Source organism: Neomonachus schauinslandi, chromosome 2 (assembly GCF_002201575.2).
Source record: "Neomonachus schauinslandi chromosome 2, ASM220157v2, whole genome shotgun sequence".
Lineage (NCBI taxonomy): Eukaryota > Metazoa > Chordata > Mammalia > Carnivora > Phocidae > Neomonachus > Neomonachus schauinslandi.
The window spans coordinates 183,460,966-183,487,165 of NC_058404.1; the positions used below are offsets into that span (position 1 = coordinate 183,460,966).

The 26,200-nt window shown below is 40.3% G+C and overlaps 1 protein-coding gene across 2 annotated transcripts in view; it reads right to left on the reverse strand.

The window, feature by feature from the left end:
• Positions 1-9,264: 9,264 nt before the first annotated feature.
• ZCCHC4 (zinc finger CCHC-type containing 4) overlaps positions 9,265-26,200 on the reverse strand; it is a 45,031-nt gene continuing 28,095 nt past the window's right edge. Inside the window, exons 7-13 of one of the 2 annotated variants that reach the window (XM_021679413.2) lie at positions 25,066-25,216; positions 23,743-23,843; positions 16,013-16,134; positions 15,702-15,777; positions 13,939-13,990; positions 13,278-13,422; positions 9,265-9,643 (exon numbers count right to left, since the gene is read on the reverse strand). In XM_021679413.2, coding sequence (XP_021535088.1) covers positions 9,508-9,643; positions 13,278-13,422; positions 13,939-13,990; positions 15,702-15,777; positions 16,013-16,134; positions 23,743-23,843; positions 25,066-25,216 — 783 coding nt within the window. In that variant the 3' untranslated portion in view covers positions 9,265-9,507. The remainder of the gene's footprint in view (positions 9,644-13,277; positions 13,423-13,938; positions 13,991-15,701; positions 15,778-16,012; positions 16,135-23,742; positions 23,844-25,065; positions 25,217-26,200) is intronic. The other variant, XM_044912759.1, reaches the window with a different exon arrangement.

Below are 26,200 nucleotides of genomic sequence, written 5' to 3' on the forward strand. Positions count from 1 at the left end.
GTCGCGCGCCCGCGCCGCCCCGCCGGCCCGCCGCCGCGCGCTGCAGGCACTTCCGGCGCCCGGACTTCCTCGCGAGAGGACCAGGGGGCGCGCCGGGCGGGGGCGCGCCGGGCGTTCCCGAGGCCGCACTCCCGCCCGCAGGTAAGGCGTGGTCCCACGTGTGTACGCGCGCCCGCCGGCCTCGTACGTTTTCCGGGAAGTTCGCTGCTAGGGGGGGCCACTGGGCGGGCATAGGTTTGGGGGCGAGGCCTCAGAGACTTCGAGGAAAAGGGACGCAAACACTAGGTTCTGATCGGCTGGAGCCTCCCTTGACAGCCTCTAAACGGGTAGTTAACAGTCCCAGTTGCTCAGTAGAAGCACCTGGAGAGATTTATTTTTTAAACCCCTCCCCTGCCCAGGCAGCACCCCAGATCAATTAAAAGAGAATTGATAAGGAATGCGAGCGAGTATTTATTAACTCTCTAGGCGAGTCCAGTTTGCAGCCAAGGTGGGCGGGCCCTGCCTCAAAAACTCTGAGTAGGCAAATACCTTGATTATCCCATTAAGCCTCAACAACTTATTGGTGGTAGTAGACCCACCGTAATAAATGAGGGCTGTGGGCTCATCCAGGATTTATCCTACAGCTAGCTGTCTGAGGATCTACCAGGAGAAAGAATCTGAAAGAATCTGAAAGAATCTGGGCTACACAAATGCGCAGAGCATGAGCTCTGCCCTAAAAGGCTTATAGTTCAGCTTGGTCAACAATAAGATGCTGCTTTATGGAGGACAAATTTAAATGTTAGCATGTTCAAAAGTTGACTTAAGTTATGACCCCGGTTAAGAGAATGTGACCATAGGGGCACCTGGGTGGCTCAGTTGGTTAAGTGACTGCCTACGGCTCAGGTCATGATCCCGGAGTCCCGGGATCGAGTCCCGCATTGGGCTCCCTGCTCGGCAGGGAGTCTGCTTCTCCCTCTTACCCTCCCCCCTCTCATGTGCTTTCTCTCTCTCAAATAAATAAAATCTTTAAAAAAAAAAAAAAGAGAATGTGATCATATCATCCTGTGATTCTTGAACTTAAAATCTATGGTAGAAAACCATCTACCTTTCACTTATTCAAAGGAGAAAGTGGTAGAATCTTCAAGTTTAACAAGCCCCATCTTCTTGCCCTCTATCTGGATCTAGCCCCTGGGAAGTAGGTGTCACTGGTAGATTCATTCATTCAGCAGCAAATACTCGAGGCACTATTTTGTGGCACTGTTCTTACCTGATACCTACCCTGCTTCCCTCTCAGAGATAGGCTTTTCCCCTTGCCTTTGCTGCAATTTAGCATGACCCCCAAATTCTTCCAGAGGCAACATTTTTATTATTTTTTTGTATTATTGTTTCAGGGGTACAGGTCTGTGATTCATCAGTCTTACACAATTCACAGCACTCACCATAGCACATAACCTCCCCGATGTCCATCACCCAGCCACCCCATCCCTCCCACCCCCCTCCACTCTAGCAACCCTCAGTTTGTTTCCTGAGATTAAGAGTCTCTATGGTTTGTCTCCTTCTCTGGTTTCATCCCATTTCATTTTTCCCTCTCTAACCCCCATGAGCCTCTGCCTTGGTTCTCAAATTCCATATATCAGCGAGGTCATATGAGAATTGTCTTTCTCTGACTTATTTCACTTAACATAATACCCTCTAGTTCCATCCACGTCATTGCAAATGGCAAGATTTCAATTTTTGATTGCTGCGTAATATTCCATTGTATATATATACCACATCTTCTTTATCCATTCATCTGTCGATGGACATCTAGGCTCTTTCCATAATTTGGCTACTGTGGACATTGCTGCTATAAACATTGGGGTGCACGTGCCCCTTTGGATCACTACCTTTGTCATCTTTGAGGTAAATACCCAATAGTGCAACTGCTGGGTCATAGGGTATCTCTATTTTCAACTTTTTGAGGAACCTCCATACTGTTTTCCAGAGTGGCTGCACCAGCTTGCATCCCCACCAACAGAATAAGAGGGTTCCCCTTTCTCCACATCCTCGCCATCATCTGTCATTTCCTGACTTGTTAATTTAAGCCATTCTGACTGGTGTGAGGTGGTATCTCATTGAGGTTTTGTATTTCCCTGATGCCAAGTGATGTTGAGAACTTTTTCATGTGTCTGTTGGCCATTTGGATGTTTTCTTTGCAGAAATGTCTGTTCATGTCTTCTGCCCATCTCTTGTTTTTTGAGTGTTGAGTTTGACAAATTCTTTAAAAGTCTTGGATACTAGCCCTTTATCTGATACGTCATTTGCCAATATCTTCTCCCATTCTGTCAGTTGTCTTCTGGTTTTGTTGACTGTTTCAGAGGCAACATTTCTAAGGTGAGAATGGACTTGCCTTTATTATTCATAAAATGCATTTTTAGGCATTATTTAATGTTCTGGGGTGGCAGTAATGGATAATCTGGATGCTGGGGTGGAGGGGGGATAGGGAGTAGGCAATATCCATCCACCTAACATTCTTACGGAAATCGAATGCCCATTTTCTTGAAACTTATCCTGATTATGAACCCTCATATAACACGAGAAGGACTAATAGGGGTATACACTCAGTGCTACCAGACAGAGGAGAGTAGTGCATTCACAGAGGAGAATTTCCCAGAAGGTATTATAGTCCAGGAACCAGCATAGCAGTGGAGTTCCAGACGTGGCCAGGAAACAGCAGATGATTTTATGTGGCCATAGCACCTCATGTATACTGGTGGGACTGGGGGACACTGTAAATTATCCAAAGTAGCCATAGGACAAAGTAGCCACTAACACAGTATTTCCAGCCTTTTCTTTTCCCACTGACCCATAAAAGATATTTTGGGCTTTACTCCTCTTCTTTGTCTTCCCCGTTCTCTAAGGAAAACATTGCTTTGGCAAATTGGTTTACTTAGGCTTCTGTGGTACAGAATCAAGAGGAAAAGGGAAGAATACCCAGGTGCTTTTTAAGGAGGTAAGGGCAGGAGATAGAAATGGTATAGGATTGGCTTTTGAAGGGCCAGGCAGCTGTCAACAGATTTACTGGGGGGGGGGGGGGGTCGTATTGTTGGTTGCATCACACTGGTTCATTGGTTATTCAGGACCTGAACTCACGTGACAGGGGTGATGACTGCAGGTGTAAAGATGGGCAGGAAGACTAGTTAGGTGGGGATGGGGGAGGCACAATTCCAGACGTTTCTGAAGTAGAACACTAAGAACTGATTATTGATTAGACTGAGGGAATGAAAGCAAGGGAATAGTCAAGACTAAGTTTGGGATATTTGGGTATGCAGACTCAGGGAACAGAGAAATGGTTGTTGCTGGATCAGAGCAGAGGTAATGAGGAAGTATGAAGGGGAAGGGAGGAAAAGCAGACCAGAGGAAAGGAGTTGAGTGAGGACTATGTTCAGGTGGAGGTGTGGTGTGCAAATCTGTAATGACCAACAGGCACCTGGAATGGCAGGTTTGAAAGGGAAAAGTCAGGGCCTGAGCAAAGATGTGGGAGTCACTGTATACAAGAATGGGAGATGGAACTATGTGGGATATGACTAATCTAGGCCATGTGAGAGGCTGTTATTGTGAGAGGTCTATTTTGAAGTCATAAAATAGGTGAAACATACAAAATAAGAAATTGACCGAATTTGCTGGAAAGAGATAAATGTAGAAAATTGGTGTCAGAATCTCTTGCCCTACCATGGTTGCATTTATTAGGTAACAAAAAATCCCAACTTAAAGTGGCAGAAGTAATAACTAGAATGTATTGGCCCATGTAAATTACAAGTCCATAAGTAGGGCCAACTTCAGGTCAGGCTAGATCCAGCAACCTGGAGTCATCAGGGACCAAGCTCAGGGCGTACATCATCATAAGTCTGGCTCCCCACGTGGTCACTGGAAAGCTATCAACAACAACTGGATCTATATGCGTCTGCATTCAGAGAACACCTCTTCACCAATCACAAGGCTGAAGTCCTGAGTTTTGCTGTAATTAGACCAACCCCTATCATGAGCCTACCTGAAATCAGTCACAGGTGAGGGGTATGGAACTATGCCCAATAAAAAGTCCTCCCCAAGAGCTGAAGAGGATATCAGTCATCTCTCTCCCAAACCCCACGGCAGGCACACGATGGAGAGGATGGGAAAGATCCTGCTGATGCAACCAATCAACACTGTTCAATAGGACAATCAATCACAATTACCTAAGTTTTAAGTACAAAAGGCATTTGGAAGACGGTCCATCCTGGCAGAGAGTCTAAATCCGGGGTGTTCTGTTTGTCTCTGCAAAAGAAATTCAGAGACCAACTGATGAAATTCCAATCTGAAGAAAGAGGTTCTAGTAAGAGCTGCAGACCCAGTATTCATATGTCTAGAAATTTATTCTAAGGAAACAAAAGATTTAGTCATAAGAATGTTTAGCATAGGGTTGTTTACAAGAGTGAAAAAATACAAACAACTTAGATGTCCAACCATAAGAGATTGATTTAAGTCTGATTTCTCTGGTTTCTCCTACTCCTGGCCCCTACATTCTTCACAGGTGAAGAAACTGGCCCATCTCCTCAGGCTCAGTTTCTTAGAGACCAGCAGCTAATAAACTTCTCATCTGCAGTAGTACGAAGCAACTAAATAGTGTGAGAATCTTGTGACTGTCCAGCTAATGGGATAAAACTCATCCCTCAGAGCTATGAGATCTGCTTGCTGTTGAGTGCTTCTTTCCTTCAGTCTTGCTGCGTTAACATTTATACTAAATCGCCTGAAATCCAACTGTCAAGATCTTATCTGCACTTGATTGCAATGACCTTCTTGGCTGACCCTTGACTAATTTGACCCCTATCCTAATGTTCCAATTAAAATCACATCAAATTAAGTGAAATTGGATTTTCCTTTGCAGTCTGTGCAAGCTTTCCTTACCTAGGCAGCTCTAAGCATATTAGCTTCGTCCTCATGTGGCACAGTTAAGGTTTTGAGACCTCAAGCAGTATATGACATGGCATTTCTATTCACTCAGTCCCGATTTACGAGCAGCTACCACTTGGTGGGTGGGGAAATGTGTCAACCTGGCCACCCGCTTCCCGGGGTCATGGCGGGAGGGATTGGTGAAGTCACGTGGGCAGCAGTTGGTTGTCTCGGACATCACTGTGTGCAATGCACAGCTCTAGGAGCTAGAGAACACACACCACGGTGCCTGCAGGCCCCTGCTACCAATGAGCTTCTAATCTGTACAGGGGAAACAAGCACAAAAAAGTCGATCTAATACAGAGCATACTTTAAGTACCTTAAAAGAAGGAGAAATGAAAAGACACACAAACACATTTTTATTTCACTGGCAAGAGACGTACTATTCCAGTGGAGACACCAACAAGGACATTGTGAAGGAGACAGCATCATACCAGGACCTTTTGTGGGCTGGGATTTTACTTTAAAAATTAGTCAAACTTCTCCTAGATGCCTAGTATTTTGTAGATGACTTTGAAGGGACCAGACATCAACCTAAGTGTTTTTCTTAAAATAACCCTGGAAGCTGAATTATTCTAAGCTTAAAGGCTGTCAATCTTGCTCACACAGCACATCCCAACCTTAAACACACATCTAAACCCTCAGTATCAAGACAGTCTTCCTACTGACTCTAAATATCTGCCAATATTGTTTAGGTCTGTTTTCCTTTTTTCAGTCCTTATAGGAAAAAAGACCAAGGGGAGCCTGGGTGGCTCAGTCAGTTGATCTTGATCCGGCTCTTGATCTCAGCTCAGTTCTTGATCTAGGGGTCATGAGTTCAAGCCCCACATACTTAACAAAAATAAATGAATAAAAATGAAAAATAAATACGAGAAAAGACCAAGTCCTCTCCATATCTTAGGCATGCCTACTGTTAAGAACTGACTTGTATCCTCTAAATCCAGATGCTGAGGCCCTAGCCCCCAGTACTTCAGAAAGGGACTGAATTTGGAGATGGGCCTTTAAAATGGAAATTAAGGTAAAATAAGGCCATTGAGTGGGCCCTAATCCAATCTGACTAGTATCCTTATAAGAAGAGGAAATTTGGACACAAGAGATACCAGGGAATCATACACACAGAAGAAACATCATGGGAGGAGTGAGAAGGTAAGCTAAAGAGAGAGGCAGCAGAAGATCCAAACTTGCCAATACCTTGATCTTGGACTTCCAGCCTCCAGGACTGGGAGAAAATAAATTATTGTTATTTAAGCCACCAGTCTCTGATACTTTGTTATGGCAGCCCTAGCAAACTAATGCACCCACCATCTGGAAACTTCTAGAAAATTCCATGCTTTCATCAAATTTTTATTGAGCACCTATAATGCATGAGAGATATAAGATGGTATAAAATGGGTACTGACATTAAGAAACTGAAATCTTTGGGGGAAGTAGAATCTGTAAATCTAATCACAGAATAATACACGAAAAGTGCCTCAAATGTGGTTGCAGAACACCCAGGCTTCAGAGAGGAAGGTACCGGCTGGTAGCGGGGACTCAGGCAAGACTTCCCAAAGAGAGTGGGACTTGGGCCAGGGCCTGAAGGCTCCATAAGACTTTAATAGATGGCATATGGAGGAAACACTCCAAACAGAAAGAGGGTGAGATGAAAACAGTGGGGCATACTGAAGAAATAAATCAGTCTAAATATCAAACTAAATGTAAGAAAAACCTGAAATCTGATCATTCAGGGCCTACAAAGTAACTATGGATTTCCTCAAATTTTGTAACCTAAGCAAGAAGGGTAATGAAATTTAGCTGTAATAATTTAAGAAAAACATCCTTTTAAAAAGCTTAGAAAGTTTTATGTGTCAAATTTAGGGATTTTCCTCTATTACTGTTTTGACTAGGTATCTTAATGTTCAGATATGCAGATTTCTAATTAGAACAAATGACCTCATCTCCCATCTCACTTTACCTCCCAGAGACATTTTTACATCCTATTAGTTTACTCCCTGAGAAAAGAAAATCCTTAAAATTAGTATTAATTGAACAAAGAACAGAATCACCAAACTTCTTTTTTTTTTTAAGATTTATTTATTGTCAGCGGGGGGGGGGGGTGGGTAGAAGAGGGAGAGAATCTCAAGCTGACTGCCCGCTGAATGCAGAGCCCAACACGGGGCTCAATCTCACAACCCTGACATCATGACCTGAGCCGAAATCAAGAGCTGGACGCTTAACCAACCAGCCGCCCAGGGGGCCCCAGAATCACCAAATTTCTTATTTTTAACTTCCTAAGCAGTTAAAGTTTTAAAGTAAATAATTCCTGATTATAAGTAATACCCTATTTCAATTCTAAGGTGTACTCTTTTTTTCACATTTCAGTATTTCTGAAACAGGATACCCCTAAAATTTAATATACACAATTAATGAGCTATGGGGTTTCTCCTCCTGAAAGGCTACAATCACATCAACAGTGCATTTTACAACTGATGGTACCTCAGAACTCAGGAAATGGGGCGATGATAACCCCTGGCCAGCAGGACCCAGTTCTTCAGGAATCATGGTCCCTCAAGTGTCTGAGTTTCAGGGGAGATTTCAAGAGATTTTACCATGGTTTTGGGGGACACCATGAAAGTCAGGTAAAGTCTAGGCCTGTGGCTGAATCGGGGGTGGGAGGGAACACTCACAATGATTCTGCAAAAGGTTCATGTCTCACCCAGTCACCTCTGAATCCACCCCTCTGATCACCATAGCAACCCACGTGGAAAAGGGGGCAAGGGAAGGGTTTTCTGATGCTTGTTAAATCCAGGGGGCTTAGCTCATCTTTTGATGTCGCCAGATACACGCCCCTATCCACTGATCAGGGCCACGCTTGTGCCTTCCACATCAAGCATCCAACAGTCCTAACTTTAAGACCAGATGGAATTTCCAGGCCAGATGGGGTGCAGCTCTTGTACCTTCACTCCCAGGGCTCTAGCTAAGCCCAAGCAAGCATGCCTCCAAACCTGCTCTAAAGCAGCTGTTTGGGAATAAGAGAAAAGTCATTATGCAAATGTAAGCAATTCAAAAGTATGCAATCTGAAGGCGATCATGTCAGGTACCTAGCAGAGAAATGGGGAGACGAACTGTTTGTTCTCAGAGTTCAAGCCCAGTCCCTTCCCGGCTATGATCCTGGACCACCAGAGGATTACCATGAGGGCTCCAGCTATCTGCTGGTTAACATTTGTTAACATTTCTCACCAACACAACTGAGAGCCAGGCACATGTGCCTCATTTAACGTCACCACCACGAAAACAAGCCTGTGGTATAACTACTGTTATATAATAAAATAATTACATAATAATAACAAAGAAACAGGCTGCCAGTGAATGACCTGGTCAAGGACATAGAGTCAGGAAGGGTTCGTCCCAATAGGGATGAGAGGTTTTAATCCCCAAACTCTCCTGCCTTCTGCTATTACTTTTACAAAGAAATAACCTTAACTGCTTCGGTTAAAAGACACTGAGACGACAGAGCAAGTCATAATTCTAAATGTCTCATTCATCCTACAACATTTAAATGACTCTATTCCATCAAAGGACACTGTAAAGAAGTACTTGAGAAACAAATATTTAGTAATAAAATCATAATTATAATCTTCATATCTTTAGTTTTGTCAAAACTCTTCCCATCAGGGGCACCTGGGTGGCTCAGTCGTTAAGCGTCTGCCTTCGGCTCAGGTCATGATCCCAGGGTCCTGGGATCGAGCCCCGCATTGGGCTCCCTGCTCCGCGGGAAGCCTGCTTCTCCCTCTCCCACTCCCCCTGCTTGTGTTCCCTCTCTCGCTGTGTCTCTCTCTGTCAAATAAATAAATTTAAAAAAATCTTTAAAAAAAAAAAACAACTCTTCCCATCATCTTTGTCTAAAAATAATTGTTCAGGGGCGCCTGGGTGGCTCAGTTGGTTAAACGACTGCCTTTTGCTCGGGTCATGGATCCTGGATTCCCGGGATCAAGTCCTGCAATGGGCTCCCTGCTTGGCACGGAGTCTGCTTCTCCCTTTGACCCTGCCCCCTCTTGTACTCTCTCTCTCTCTCTCACAAATAAATAAATTAAATTAAATATTAAAAAAAAAATAAAAATAATTGTTCATTGTACTTTTCTTTGCAAGTGGTGTTTAAGTCATCACACAATGTTTTGATATTTAACTTAAAACATTTCTGGACCTAATTTAACATACGTGTGTTCAATGTAAACAAGACCTCAAGTTTTCACTTTCATTTTTCTTCTGACATTTTCTGCAAAAGAACATGCATGCCCATTTTTCAAAAGAGGCCAAAATCATATGACTGGGTGAGATTTAAAGGGAGAAAAAAAGGCACACAGAGAGATCTGGTCAACCAGTTCAGGATGGAACACCTCCCCAGGTCCCCAGAGAGGCTGGAGAGGGGTCCATAAACCAGCAAATACCACCTGCCTATTATCTGCCTTAGAAAGGTGCATACCTTTGAAAGCGACAGAATTTAAGTCCAGTGTGGCACTTTCAGAAAATGGCATCAAAGGTTGGACTATAAATCTTTCTTATTCTCAAGTCACTGGACATTTAAGAGCAAAGATATTGATGGGCTCTTTCTCTCCTGTTCTTCTTCCTTGTAACAGATGTATGATTCATGGATTGTCCTTTAGTGGTCCCCATTTTCATCTTATTACTTTTTCTTTGCTTCTGCTTTCTGACAGCTCTGAAAAACAAGGTGCTAAATTATTTTGTAGAATAAGCATAGTGAATTAAGTAATTATGTTGGAATTTAATGAACCAGCTGACCAAATAAGAAAACAGAAGGGAAAGAATTTACCGTATCATAAGCATAAATCCTCAGGATCCTAACCATAATAACAAGGAGACAGTGAGAGGCCTGACGAAGCAAAATGCTTGAGTAAAGAAATTTCTTTGAAAGACAGTTACCACAGATTTATTTGGGACAAACCCACCACAGAGGTAAAGAGTCAAGCCAGGAAAAACCACTGCTGTGCTGAACCGTATGGTAGCCTCTAGCCCAGTCCCTGTGGCAACGGAGCACCTGGGATGTGGTGAGAGCGAGTTAGAAGTGCTCTGAATGTAAAATGCACACCAGATGTTGAAGAAAGAATGCAAAGTATCTTGTCAATAATTTGTATGTTGATTGTGTGTTCGAATAACATTTGGGATATATACTATTTAAATTTTAAAAATAGGAAAGCCAATGAGTTAGGAGGTTTCCTTGCTATTGTTTTGGTTTCAGTACATCTGTACTGCTCAGCTCAGCACTTCAGTCTCCAAATCCTTGAATGACGTTTTTCAGGAGAAGGACCAATATATTTGCCAGTTAGCAGAGGCAGAGAAATGAAATAGCACAATGGAAAAATGGGCAACACTTACAAAGGCCCATCTTATAAGCCCTACCACTAATTTCCCTTTCCTCAGTGGGTCTAAAAGTCTGGACAGGTGCCACACAGGATGTCCACGTTTTGTGGTCTTTGTCTTCTTGAAAGACTAGCTTCACAATGAACGAGTTGGAACTCACACTCTAAAGACACTAAACCACACCAGAACAAAACAGATCCTTAGCTTCTGGTGCTCTCCGAACTAGGTTACAGATGATCTATAGCTGAGAAAGATTACTGGTCTGTTCATTCACTTTCTCCAAGCTAGCAGTATCATGCAATTTATCATACGGCGAACCGAGGAGAGGGCTGGGGCTGCCAGCACCAGCAAACCTGGAAAATCCCCACGGGTAACTGGTGATATCATAGATTCACTTCTCCTAAACCACAAGTCCTGGGGAAAAGCTTACTCTTTATCTTTCCAGGACCCAAATCTGCGATTCACAAGCAGAATATAGTCCCTCAAAACTCTGGCCTCACTTTTGGTTCACACAACATACATAGTAAGTGTTGGAAATACAAAAATGAGTGGGCATCATCTTTGACTCCAAGGATCTGGGAGACTGAGACAAGGCAAATGTCACCTTTCATTTTCCTTCCTCCAACTCTTTTTCTGGGGAAGAAACTGAGGCTATGAAATCCTCCAATGAGAAAGTAGCAGAACCAGCTTGATTCTAGAACCTGTGCTCTTAATTACCTTGATACTATATACTCTGCTATAAGTTATTCAGATATGTGACATGCTAAGCATATTGTAATCACTAAACAAATATTAGCTATTATTAGGGGCATCACATGACTATTCTTCAGAATTTTGCTTGACAACTTTCCATTTTTCCATATTTAGGTTTTGGATTATAGACTATCAGTTCAAAAATAAAACAAATACCACAGCCATCTTTATACTCTTCTGGGTATGTTATATAAATCTCCTTTCCCTCCAGCCATTATTTTAAGAAAGCTTATGTCCTGATAAGTGATGATTTAGCAAATTTAATGAAGTAGAACCTCTTGATGGCACAATCAATGAAGCTGTGTGTGTATGTATACAAAATTTAAACACGTTTTCTTTGGCTTTTCCACTTATAAGAAGAACTAAACATGAACCAGACCTCACTAGTGGATATGTAAACAAAAGCAAAAGAAAATATTCATTTTAATATGAATAAACAAACTTTCCAGAGATGAAGTCTGTCAACGGAGTATAAATTGAACTGAGTATAAATCAATTCATTGTTTTGTTTTGCCTTAAAATTGAACTGACCTAGTGTTTGTCCTCTAAATTATAGGTATTCGTGTAATGATAAAAATGATTAACCACAAGAGGGAGCCAGCACCATTCCAGTTCAGGAGAAAAGGCAAATTAAACTCAAGAAAAACAAGTTAATATAAGACAGCTATGAGGTATCTTCTATGCCATATATGCTAAAAAGATGATTAGAATTATTTTTTACTATTGTAAAGAAAAAAAAAAAAACATTTTGCCTTGTCAATTTCATTAGGAAAATTTTTTGAAAGCAAAACCTGAAGGTAACTGTTCACAGGAGTTTAGGAGTCTTTTCTGAGAGAAAAAAGTAATACTATTTAAGATTTTTCAGGTATACCGCATCCTAATGGATTTGCTCCTTGAATTAAACTTGATAAAATCTAATACTGAAAGATACTAAATGGTTTCCTTTAATGAAAACAACAGAATACCACCAAGCCAACTAGCCCAGGCCATGGAGGACCAACAAAGAGCCTACAATACATTACCAAAATACTAATTCAGTTTCCCTGTATCATAAGATCACAGACTGAAAGTCTGAGCATGTCACTAACTCTGTTTGCAACCAGAATTACCCTGTACCTGGTGCAACAATCCCAGACCAATAGCTTATTAGGTGGTCCTCTATTCTTAAAGGTTTCTAAGAAAAAATCTCTTACAGGATTCTTCAATACAGTTCTTAATTTAGAAACTTCCATTTCTACCCTGGATTACTTAGTGGAAATAATTGTCTAAAGTGAATTTGATGAAAAGTAATGGAAAAATAAAACAGTAGGTAGAATTCAAATGGCTGGGCCTTAATGGGAAAAATTAATTGCCACTGACCAAAAAAAAATGAACAAATGGAAAAGAATTCTAATACGATCATAAATAGTTACAGTAACATCAGATATTTCTAATACTAAGAAATTATTTTTATCACAAGTTATAAGATAGCTCAAAAATTTTATGCTGATCCCAATTCTCACATAATGTTAAATTTGGCTATCTGGTTTTCATAACAATAAAACAAGAAGTCTCAACTATCATCCCTTTTAGTTTTTTTTTTTTTAAGTGTAATTATTCAAATGAGCCCAGCTGAAATAGCAATGGTTTTTCTAAATATGCTGTTGTCATTGGTATAACTTTGTTCTGAGTGATAACCAACACCAAATATTGGTGGAAGAAGTGAAAATAAGCATAGAAAAAAACAGTAAAAATTAAAATTTTACATATTTAAATAGTCAATGTTTTTTAGAAGTCTGATATAATTTAAAGAGATAACTTCATTTTCCGATGTGTTCACTGTGGGATTACACACTACATTCCACCTGAAATGCCTTCTCCAGCCTTGCCTGCTGTCACATGTCTGCATCTGATCTGTCCCGACTTAAATATCATGTCCATCAATAGAGGCTGGACTCTCTCCCCACAAACTGTAATTTCACATGAACCACAGGAGATAAAAAGTTAATCAGTTTCTACCTTATACTTTGGTGATTTTCATGTCTTACCTGTAAAATGTTAGCTCTTTCACTCATCTTCGTGCCCTCCCACCCCACCATCTATGCAAACAGTAAGTAACAGTATAAACAGCAAATAATTCAGCACTTCTGAATCCTCTATTGTATACTCTTGTGGAGGACTGCTTTACACAAATCACACAAGGAAAATTTTTTTCTAGGCAATAAAAGAATTCAACTTACTTGTTCACTTTCTTAGATGCAGCGATCTTAGGACAAGTACTGCGTTTGTGGTCTAATTCACCACAAATAAAGCAGCCATCTTTAGGGCCCCCGCAAGAATGATCTGGAAGAGCACAGTGACTACAAATGCTACAGTGGATCCAGGCTATAAAATAAAAATTAAGTTTTAGAAGAAGTTCATTTAATATAATTTTTCTTTTGATCAACCTTTATGACAGGGAAGCATGAATAGTGTTTACTTCAAATATTGTGACCGGTCTGCATAGCTGGTTATAATTTGGCTAAAGCGCCAAGGTTAAGAGGTTGGAATCCCACATAAAGCAACTAACTTCTTTCTGATACATGGCAACCAATGCAGCCCTTCCTCAATGAGCTATGAGCAGAGAGCCCCACTGACACAATGGGGTCTGGCTGAGTGACACAAAGCCCTAATAAAATGAGCCAAACCAAATGCCACAGTGAACAGGTTACAAAGTCATGTCTCCCTATGAAAGAGAGAGTGTGTATTTTGGCAACTGCCAAAATTAAAAAGCAAGTAAATCAATGCAGGTCTTTATATTAATTTTTTTTCTCTTATAAACACAAATAAAAATCCCATTTAGCTGAAGAAAAACTCTGAGATGTTTTCATAGGATCTCAAACACGGAGTCTAAATACTTACAAGGTTTTACACACTTTTTGCAGAGAAAGCAATGGTTCCATTTCCTGCCATCCTACAAAAATAATTTTTAAATTATATTTAATGTATCATTAAAAATCAAGTTCTACAATTAAAAATTAAAATGTCCTATTAAAATCTGTGTAAATTATTCATTGCTTATTTCTCACTTTCGTGGGCTTCACAATTAAATACTTTGATTTTAATCTATGCATTTCTCCACTCAACTCAAATGCCTCCTTGATGGGCCCCAATTTCCTTAACTGGAAAACCAGGGGATTTATCTACATGATCTTGAAAGTCCACTCCAGTTCAAGCAACCCAATCGGCACAAAGAAGGACTCAATGAAAATTTCAAGAGAATTAATGATTCATAACTTTTACGTGTCTATGCAGCATAATCCTTAATGAAATTCATATTTGAGACATTTATATAATTTAAAAAGATACAGATTATAGGGTACTGTTTGGGTAATGTTAAATCTGTGAAACAAAACTACCTAGAAAAGTATATAAGACACTTACATGTCCAGTTTAATGAGTCTTATAAAGTACACACTGATGAATCCCAACAGGTCAAGAGCACACTGTCAGCCCCCTAGACACTCCTTCGGGTAGCCCTTCCCAATCCAGCATTCCTCTTCCCCACCGAGTAACACCTACTCTGGTTTCTGTGATGGTCACTTCCTTGCTTTTGTTTTTTTACCACTTATGTGGTAAATAATAAAGTTTTGTTTCCTCATTTTGAGCTTTATAAAAATGACCTGGGCAGCTCCCTGCTCGGCAGGGAGCCTGCTTCTCCCTCTGACCCTCCCCCCTCTCATGTGCTCTCTCTCTCTCTCTCTCATTCTCTCTGTCTCAAATAAATAAAATCTTTAAAAAAAAAAAAAAAAAAAAAAAATGACCTGGGCATAATTTTTTTTAAATAAAGAACACAGATAATATCTAAACTGATTGAAAATACATGTAATCAGATGTGCTACCACAGTTAAAAACAAGTATAACCAATAACAAAATTGTAAAGTTATGCAAAATGTATCTTATGATAGTTATAAAAATACAGGCTTTCCTTTGGACAAGCATTTGTGCGTATTAGCCAAACTAAACTTCACCTGTTCTTTCTGACTGGATTTAGTTAAAATAAATAGGCCACCTTACGGGTCATCCCACCTCCTTAAAACAATAAGTAGGAGGTGTGTCCCTGTCCTTCCTGACCTGTAAAAACTGGAGAGTACTTATCTACTAGGGCTTTGTGCAGAGTGACTCAGTTAATCCATGTACAGCCCTTAGGGAAGGTCCTGGCACATAAAAAGTGCACAGTATATGTTCTTTATTATTTCATCAGAATGGGGACGGTATCTCGTAGTTCAGTTCCTTATTTGAAACATCTTAATTTTACCCTCAACAAAGGTTAGCACTCACCTCATGCCTTATTTGAAATATTCCTGATTTTAGCAGTCATACAGTCATACAGTACCTCACATAAAAGTGAATTTAGGGGCGCCTGGGTGGCTTAGTCAGTTAAGCATCTGCCTTCAGCTCAGGTCATGATCCCCGGGTCCTGGGACTAAGCCCCGCTTCGGGCTCCCTGCTTAGCGGGGAGTCTGCTTCTCCCTCTGCCCCTCCCCCCAGCTTGTGCACGTGCTCTCTCTCTCTCTCAAATAAAAAAATCTCTTAAAAAATAACATTAAGCAAATGTAATGAAACAAGTAAGCTAAAATAAAATGAATATATATGAATAAAAATGCATTCTGTAGAAACTATACCTTGGAGGTACAAGAATTACAGTGCTCACAGTGTTGATTCTCTAGGGAAACATATCGTTGACACAGAGGGCAAAATCTGAGGAGGAAAGAAAGACTTAAATCAGCTGCATATTTTCAAGAAGATTCAGAGAGCAGATAAATGGCACTTGTTATAAAAATGGAGTGTAATCCAAATTCAATTCAAAATTACAGACCAAATTTAAAGGTAGCAGAAGAACTACATGAGTCAATATTAAAAGCATTTTCATGTTGGATATATGGAACTTTATTCTCAGTGACTCATATATCTCAAGGCCCCACTAGGATCTTACCTGTACCCTTCTTCGCTAGGAAGGATTATTTTGTTGGGTGGAATATTGGTGAAAATACGCACAGGAGACTGTTTTCGACCTGTCTTCCCATGTTTATAAAGTGCATGATTATCATAATCTACCTAGAAAGTTTAAAAAATTGAAAAAGAAAATTTACTCAAAGGAGTCAACATCTATCAAGATTCTTTAACCAATAAAGAACAAGCTGATGCCAATAGAGGAATTAAACCAAAGTATTTAAGAAGAAGTTCTTAAAAGCAAGAGTTTACTTATTAATCAACAGAGAGGCCTCTATGGCGGTGAAATTTCATTATAGAAAAGGTAAACTTGGGCGCCTGGGTGGCTCAGTTGGTTAAGCAACTGCCTTCGGCTCAGGTCATGATTCTGGAGTCCCGGGATCGAGTCCCACATCGGGCTCCCTGCTCAGCAGGGGGTCTGCTTCTCCCTCTGACCCTTCCCCTCTCATGCTCTCTGTCTCTCATTCTCTCAGATAAATAAATAAAATCTTAAAAAAAAAAAAAAGAAAGAAAAGGTAAACTTTGTTATAAATTCATATTGCCTGGTCTTAAGAGAACAACTGTAATCTTTTATCCAAAACAACAGACTTCGCAAGAAGGCCTATTATGGAATTACAAGCTTGGCTTTTGGCGCTAAAGAATTCCATCCTTGAAGATGTGTGATGCCTCAGTGGGGGCTTTTCATTTTTGTGTGTGAGATGGGCTACTTGTCAGTTCGCAGGTCACCGAGTCTCAGTACAGCCTTACTCTGACGCCCCCCACCATTCACCATTTGACCCCTCACGTCCTGGCCAAGCACAGGGTTGGGGACCAGAGAGGCTCTGCCACTCACCTGTTGCGCCGTGAGGCAAATTTACATAATTCTCACCTGGAAACAGAGGTTACTGAGCCCTGCCCCAGAGATCTGGGAAGGTTACATGAGACAATGTGTGTACAACGCCCAGTTCGGGGCCTGGCATATGGTAGAGACAGAAAGATGCGGACGAAGAGAGAGATTCAGCAACAGTTGTGACTATTTCGGATATTAACCTCTCCTCAAGACCCCTACCTCAGCTTTCAGCCTTGGCAGATCATCCTGAAAGGAAGCTGGAGCTAACAGGCTCAATGTCTATTAGCTTCTTGCTCTCGTCTCCTTCTCCAACCTCTCTGCTATCCACACACGTTCTCACTTTGGTTTTAAGCCTGCTCTGAATCCACCTGGTCACTAAGTCCATCCTTCTTTAGATCACTAATTCTCCAAGTGCGGGGACTGGATCAGCAACACCAGCGTCGCCCCTGAGAGCTTGTTAGAAAAGCACATTATCGCCCCACCAAAGGACCTCATAAAACAGAAGCTCTCGGGGGTCAGGGCCCACAATCTGTATTCTTAAGCCCTCCTGGCACACTAAAGTTTGAGAACCATTGTTCTAGATTATCCACAAGAATATGGTGAGTTTTTATGAAGTCAGTAAAGGCAGAACCCAACTTTCAAATACATTATAATGAACTATTTAGATTCTAAACAAGAATACACTTAAGAATTTTTCAAAAGAACTGGCTCGCAAGCTAGCTCTAATAAGCAAACCACAAAAATATAAGGACTTACTGACAATGGAAAGAGAGGGCTGTAATGAGAAATTCCTAAGCTCTCCATACGGCCCTGCCCATGGCTACCACTTTAACAGGTGAACGAGTTCAGGAAGACTGATCAATAAGCTTTAGCAGTGGGGGGAAAAGTAAGTGCCATACAAGGAGACCCAGCTAGACAAGGGACAGTGTGGGTAAACCAAACCAAACCAAACCTGGGGGTTCTGGTTAACTGTCAGCATGGTGAGTCCACAGTCTGGCTAACTGTACTAAAGCTGTCACGGGCTCACGGCCACCCTGTACGGAAGTGTAATACCATAACAAGCAAAGGATGAGGTCAGATCATATGTGAAGCCCTGCATTCAGTCACTGCATTTGAAGGGAGACCCTGATAAAACCAGTTCGTTTCTACCGAAAGTAATGGGAAGAGGATTTGTCATTTAACATTTTGGGGGTGTTTATTCAGAAAAGCGCAAACTAGGAGGATCTGATAGCTATTTTATAACTGAAGCGGTGTCGGTGGAATCAAAATGAGACTTAGCCTTTATTGCTTTGGAGAACAGAAGTAGGACCAATGGTTAGAAGTTAATAGGGAGCATATTTTATCTCAATATGAGAAAATTTTCTAACGATTAGAGCTATTAAATAAATTGAGTTGCCTTGTAAGGCTGCAGGACTTTGCTCGCTGAAAGCATTCAAGTGAGGCCGGGTGACGGCTTGTCATGAATTTAGCAGAGAGGATTATTACAGTGGGAAGTTAGCCTATGGTACACCCCTCATGGTTCTTTCCAACTTTAAAATTCTATGAATATATGTCACCTGTTAGAGGCTAAGATACAAAAGCAGATTTTACTTCAAAATCACCTCAAAATAGTACCATTAAGTAGTTTTTTCAAAATGATTTAAATTCATAATTTTTCCCTAATGCACTCCTCTATGTAATTTATAAATATATGACACTTTATTAAATTCAACAAAGATATTTTGAACATTTGTGTCATAAGAAAAAAAAAAATTCTTCCCAAGAAAACCTTTCAAAGATCTTCAAATGTTGGAAAAGAGGGCCTTAGGAAGATTTCTAGTAAATGGAATATTCCATGCAATACAATACATAGCAGATGGAAGAGAAGGAAAGAAAGAACAATCTCTTTATGGTTACCCAAGGAGTCGGAGAACGTATGTGTCAGGAAGGTGGCTGATTGCTTGATTTTGCATAACCTAATTGAGATTATTATTATTTTTAAATGCAGGTTTGTTGTGCTAATTAACTATAAACATATGGTATGTAAAACGCATGCTGCTAGGGTAAATTAATGTACCTCTAACATACATCCATATTTCATAGCTTCATCCACACAAATAAACGTCCTATGGAAGCGCTGTAAAGCAAACACAATTTTGCAAATTGCATATCACTAGTGGTAGAGCTGATACACCATTTTCCCATCATTATCTCTGACATTTCACTCACAATGATGAGAGGAATTTTCAAATAGAAAATTTCTCCCATGGAACTGATTAATGTGATGAAGTACTGTATAGAAATGAGGGAAAGCAAAGAATCTCTGCAATTCTTAACTTTTAATTTTATCTATACGCAAATTTCTTCTGTGACATGAGACTGAAACCAGTTATATGGAAACCAAGATGTTCAAGTCAACAGACATTTATTTTGCACCTACTATGTTCTAGGCATCCGGTCGGGAAACAAAGATGAAGTAAGACAGAGTACTTGTATTTTCCTAACTCCCTCGGGATTGTGTTCTATTTAATTTCAGTGCATCAAAAGATTGCCATCAGCCAACTTCCACCAGAGCAAAAAGGTCTTTTAGTCATATTGCCCATATCCCTCTTACCTCTTATTTAAAATTATATCTATATGTATGTATATTATATATATATTATGGCCCTTGTCATTCCAAACCCATTAAATGTTTGTGTTTATTACACATCAAGTTTTAAGAATTTCAGCTGTCATCTTGTAACTTGCAATCACTTGTCAGAAATTCCTGTCAAAATATCTTCACTTCTGAACATGAAACTAACCTCAAAAAACAGTTTTCTACACAGGATGATTTTTTAAGGGACAGCTTTAAAAAAAAAAAGCTCTACTTTTAACGATCCAGACAAATGCCCCAGATGAAGTAGGAACAAGACATCATAGCATGTTCCTGGTGGAAGGAAAGTGAGATCTAGTTCAGATATGGTAAATACAGGACCTGAATTCCACCACGCCCAAACCCGGCCCATGGCAGACATCACTAATCAATCATACACTACCCCCTCCGCCACTGAGCCTGGTATTCTCCACAAATTCTCCAGAAAGTCACTACCAATTTATCAGGCTTAGCACTAAAGCACTAAAAGTGAAACTTATCTGCCATCTCTTTCCTGATCCAATCATTTTATTTTATACGTAAGGAAACAGAGGCCAAGAAAGATAAACTGACTTCTCCCTCTTAAGATTAAAGAGCCTCGGGGCGCCTGGGTGGCTCAGTTGGTTAAGCGACTGCCTTCGGCTCAGGTCATGATCCTGGAGTCCCGGGATCGAGTCCCGCATCGGGCTCCCTGCTCGGCGAGGAGCCTGCTTCTCTCTCTGACCCTCCCCCCTCTCATGTACTCTCTCTCATTCTCGCTCTCTCAAATAAATAAATAAAATCTTAAAAAAAAAAAAAAAAAGATTAAAGAGCCTCTAAAAGGCAGTGTGCTAGGACTCACACTTTTGATTCTGGGTCAAAATTTCTTTTCCTTATCACATCCTTCCTTTCTAATCTGCCCTTAATAAAACTCTTGCTTTTCTAGGTCTTTGATGACTGTTTTATTCTGTATTCATCAAGTGCTTTATCACTGAACAGTCTACATAATTTATATTTTATGGAGATCTGCGGCATTTCTGCCTCCCTATTACCTGAAAAGTATCTCAAAAAAAAAGATTTAGTGATTTGGGGTTTTTTTTTTTTTTTTTTTTACTGCATTGTGGTTTGGGGGCTCATAATCACCTTAGGCAATGTGAGAAAGAAGGTCTAATCGAGGTGTATAGCAAAAGACCTGTGAAGGAGGACAAGAGACTTTCAAATTTTTCATTTGATGAAGGCAGCTAATATACAAGAAAAGAAATTACTACAAAATAAGGTTAAAATAACAAGAAAAGGAAAAAAGAAAAAGTTTCAGAAAGAATAATAATAATAATAAATCCAGAGAAACTTTCAAGAAAGAAAGAAATTAAGAAAAGCACGAAAGACCGATCATCAAGGTGAGGTACAACAAGTAAGACTTACGAACCCAATAGAAGATACGGTAAAATCAGTTTCTCCAACTGAGCATGCAATGGGCAAGTAGTGTTCTTATCTTTAGTAGAAATCAGGAAAAACGAAGATTTGTTTTGTTTCACAGATTTTATTCTAGTTTTTCCTTTCAAAGTTTGGCTTTCTCTTTACTAAAAAGACTGCTTTTCACCTTGTCTGATACCCTGTCTGATAAGGCCTAGTTAGAAACTTTCTTCACCAATACACTGAATTGTATAATTATTTTTAATAAGCTTGGACCTTGGAACTATTTCTCAAAACTGAGACTGCAGTATTTCCACAAGTTCCTTTCTAGTAACACAGACCGTCGAAACAAGCCATGGCTGGTTTCTCCACATGAACCTCTCTCGTCCACTCTACTCTGGATCTGCCTTCTTTGGCCTCCTTGCCATTTCAAACTCTTGCCCACAGTGAAAACGCATTTCTAAATGTGCATGGAACAGTTTTCTGAGGGACCCTATGTTTCATATACTGTACAAAAAAAAAGAAAGCCCCAAAAAAGAGTTTTACCCGTACCCGGGGACTATCTGAATGGTCTCAACAGTGCTGAGAGCAATAACCTTTGGTCTACATTTGCTGTGTGTTCGGGACAAGGCTAAGCCTTTTCATGTATTGTCTCATATAACTCCTAAAACCTTATGAGGCAGGTATATTATTACTCTGCTCATTTAACAGGTCACATGAGCTGCAGGGAGTTAGATAAAATGTGTAGGCCTAACTAGTAAGTGGCAGAACCAGGATTAAAACCCAGTTCCTTTCCAACTCTGGAGTTCATGCTATTTTTCACTCAACATGTGTAAAGCACCTACTCTGTGCCAGACATTGTTCTAGATGATTATTCACTGTCGAAGGCAGCGGGCGCTCCTGCCAACTGAAAATAGTTTATTTAGTTAACGTCTTTAGGATATGTCTGCTATCTTTGCACTGCAAATGTCAATACTAGAAGTACCCCTCAGACAAGAAACAGAAAACTATGTGCTCTAAAAAGGAAAGTAAACCAGATTTGGGAAGAATTATGATGTGGACTTTGCCTAATGCAGAGCTCAAGAAGTTAAGGTTAAAATGGCTTGTGCTATAAACTTTGGAAAGGAACTGTTATATGGTTCAGCAGCCATAAAAATGTCCATTAAATTTGATAACATAATTTTTGGAATTCTATTTCAGTTTTGGAAATTCATTTTAAGGAAGTTATGTAAAATATGGAAAACTTATGTGAATAAGAGATGTTTATGGCAGTGTTACTTATAGTACCTTAAAGGCAGAAGCAACCTGTGTGTCTAAGAAAAACAGTGCTAACAATTGATAATATAACCTGCTAATGAAATAATGTGAAGTGATTAAAAGCAGGTGCCTGGGAGGCTCAGTCGGTTAAGCATCTGCCTTCGGCTCAGGTCATAATCTCGGGGTCCTGAGATCGAACTTCCCACTGGGCCCCCTGCTCAGTGGGAAGCCTGCTTCTCCCTATCCCTCTGCCTGCCCCTCCCCCTGCTTTTGCTCTCTCTCTGTCAAATGAATAAATAAAATCTTAAAAAAAAAATAAAGTGATTAAAAGCATAAAGACTATGGAGCTACGTGCCTGGGTGGCTCAGATGGTTAAGCGTCTGCCTTCGGCTCAGGTCACGATCCCAGGGTCCTGGGATCGAGTCCTGCATCGGGCTCCCTGCTAGGCGCGGAGCCCGCTTCTCCCTCTGCCTCTGCCTCTCTCTCTCTCTCTCTGACTCTCATGAATAAATAAATAAAAAACATTTAAAAAAAAAAGTTATATCCGGGAAAAAGAAGAAAAAAATAGAATAATCTTTAAAAAATAAATAAATAAATAAATAAAAATGTACACTTACGTACATAAGACACAGTGAAGAAAGCGAAATTCGGATTCATCTGCTATGATTACAAACCTGCAAAACGTGTCAAATTATGATATTTGCTACTTGGGGTGAATGGCAGGTAGGGGTCTGTCCTCTCATTTTTTTGATAACATTGTTTCTTTCAGAATTTCTAGATAATTTTCCTAAGTGTAAATGCCTTCAAGATTAGAAAGATGAGATCCAAGTGCTAGCTTGGAACAGGTAGTGAAGACATGTTCATTTTCAGTTCTGGGGCTGAAAAGCCTTCATCAAGGTAGTCCATTGCTCAGAAAGCTCAAACAGAAAAATGTCATTACAAAAGAGGAAGCAATGGCCACTTGGCGACCCCACACGGTGCTGGTGACAGGGGTTAACTTCAAAACCCAAGGAAATGAATAGAAGGAAGTGGACACTAAAGCAGCAGGAGTTGAGGGCAGAGGTGGGAGGGAGGGCCGGTCAGCTCCACCCTGACATCAGCACACTCGCCCCCACGCGCAGGCCTCAGCCTCTCTGCTCCTCTGCCACCTGCCAACCTGGACACACCTCCCTTCAGAGCTGCCAGCATCCTCTGAGTGCTACAGTAAAGTGTACTTGACATTCCACTGACCAGAAAAAGCAACTGACTTCTCTACAATCTCTGAACAGACAAAACTGTTCATAACAATGACTCTGGGGTCAGTTAGGTCAGTGGGTCTAAAACCTAGCCGCGCTGCAGGGTCACCTGGGAAGCTTGGTAAAATGTGCTTTCTTGGGGCTCTACCCTCTAATTTTGATTTAGTAGGTGTATTTTGGTACCTAAGAATCTATATTTTTAATAAACACCCCTAAGAATTACATTTAGGAACCTCTGGACTAAGCAATGCATGGTACAATTTTAGTGTTTAATACAGCTTACCATAGTTTCATTTCCTAAAATCGATGGACAGTCTGATCAGAGTATTTATTTAAGTGGAATATCCATTCATCAACTGTGCCAGAAAACAAAATATTTACTATACCTGGTAATCCAGCATGCAGAAGCTTGGAAAAAACTGACGAATTCGGGATTCAAAAAAATAAGGGAAAATCCAGAATATGGGTAGTTCTTTGTGACTGCTATCTAATGGACCACAAAAAAGGAAAAGAAAGTAAGAAATTGGTATTTTAAAAAAATAAAAGAGCTGTAACTGAAATACTTCTAATATTGGGAGAAATTGCAATTGTTCAATACACTTAAATCATACAAAAGAAGAGAACGTTTACCAGAATGCCATTTACAACTTGACCTTTCCCAAAAGTCAATGGAAACATTCTTTTACACCTAAACGCAGGTATAAAGGGTATATAAAAGTAATCCTTACACACATAATCACTATATTCTAGGTAAAGGCAAAGATATCACTAATTAATAAACAATCCCATTTTATAGACAGGGCAACTGAAGCCAAAAGATTTAAGTAATTTGTTCTTCATTGCTTCCTCAGTAACACTGACTGTATCCATTCTGATCAGTGGACTTAAGAACTGAAAATAAGTGGAATACTTAACACTGAGTCATGTTTCGGATTTCTTTTGCATTCTGTCTCCAAAGCACACTATTTATGTAGCACAATTAAAGGAGAAGCTCGATCACAAATTCCTGACACTCTTACAGTTCGTCAATTTGCAAGCTGGAAACTAAAAAATGATTGTACCAACTAATTAAACAATTAATTAAATAAAATATTTTGAAGGCCTAAGCCACTTTAAGCTGAATAATAATCCCCAGCCACTAACCCACCTCTACTGTGTGGGTGTCTATCTGTCACTGATAACCACGGTAAGGCTGGTGCATATCCGATCTTCCTACCTAAATCTTGGCACAGTTTAGAGCTCTGAGCCAGAGGCTGGGCACCCTCTTAGAGCTGTGGGCAAGACTTTAGGAACATGGAATGTAAGATCCATGAGGGCAGGACTATGTGTCCGTCTGGTTCAGTACTCTATTTCCAGCACCTAAACAGTACCTGGTACACAGGGGCCACTCAGTAAATAGTTATTGAATAAATGACAACAGTTTACTGCTATTCTTCATAATGTCCCCTTATGCTCACCTACAAGTCATTTTGAGAACACGTGATTAGGATAATACAAAGTGTATCATGATAATGAAGTCTGCCACATTCTCAAATAAGCCTGGTAAAAAAAACCACACACACACAAAAAAACCACACACACAAAAAAACACAAGAACCCAAGACATGTATATTTTATCAGAGCTCCGATTCACTGAGCTCTGCTAATATTTGACAGGAAGTAGATACACAGATACATGTTTATTCTGCAGTAAGTAATAAATTACACACCTTGGCTTTGACCTTCTTTCCACATAGCAATTAACTTCTTGATTGTAACAGCCAGAGGTTCAACCAAGCCACCAAAAGGAGGATCTGTCACCATAATGACTCCCTCACCTTTATCTTCCTGTAAAAATGTTCTGCATACTTCAAGGGCAGCCTGGAACAAATAAAAATTCATTTCTAAATGAGGACTACAGGGAGACACTCCATCCTATTCAGAGAATGCATTAGGCTCGCTCCCACTGTTTGTACTGAAACTTCACCCGTCCTGCCACCCCAGAGTCCCTCAGTGACGTCCTGAAGCCTCTCCCATTCAGCCCCCAAGAGATTTTATCTTTTGGGTTCCTTGATAAGTGGGTTTTTAAAATTGCAAATTCAAGCACCATCACTATCAGAGGACTACACATTTCAAATGGTTAAATTAAAAAACTAAATTTAGTAACCTGAGAGAGAAAAACTCATTACCCATGAAGACTATCTAAAATGCTGAATTCAATCCCACAAACAGAAGCGGGGACTGAGCTAAACACTGGAGACACAAAGACAAATAAGACCTATTTTTTCCCTGTCTGGTTTGTCCACCACCACGAGTTCACACATTATCAGTCACCTCGCACACATTGCTGAGCAGCAGGTACTGGACAGACGTGTTCGGACACGCACAGTAAGTAAATGAATGAGAGTCCACAAATAACAAAGCTCAGCCAGGCCATGAAACCAGGCTATTAACACATTTTCCCAACAGACCAAGTGGAGTGTTTTTAGTCATTGTAAAATTAACATTACGCACTGTCTATTTATTATTTTCTGCTTCGGGAGAAGACATAATAAGAGATATACCTATAATACTAACTCCAGTCTACTGACTCTGTAGTCCTTTTCAAGCACTCACCTATAAAAGCAAATCAGCACAGTATACAAAATAGTCTAAGACTTTAAAGTTTAATGGCATTTTAAACTTTAATAAACCCATATGTACTTTATAATAAAATATATATTGCTCTACTACTAAATCAATTTAGAAGACTCAGCTGATGACAGGAAAAACGACAACATCCTAATCCGCTTTCCTGAGGAGAGTCTTTATTAACTTCCTACTGGAAGTCCTAGAGCGAGGGATGGTGTGTCAGGAAGGTTAATC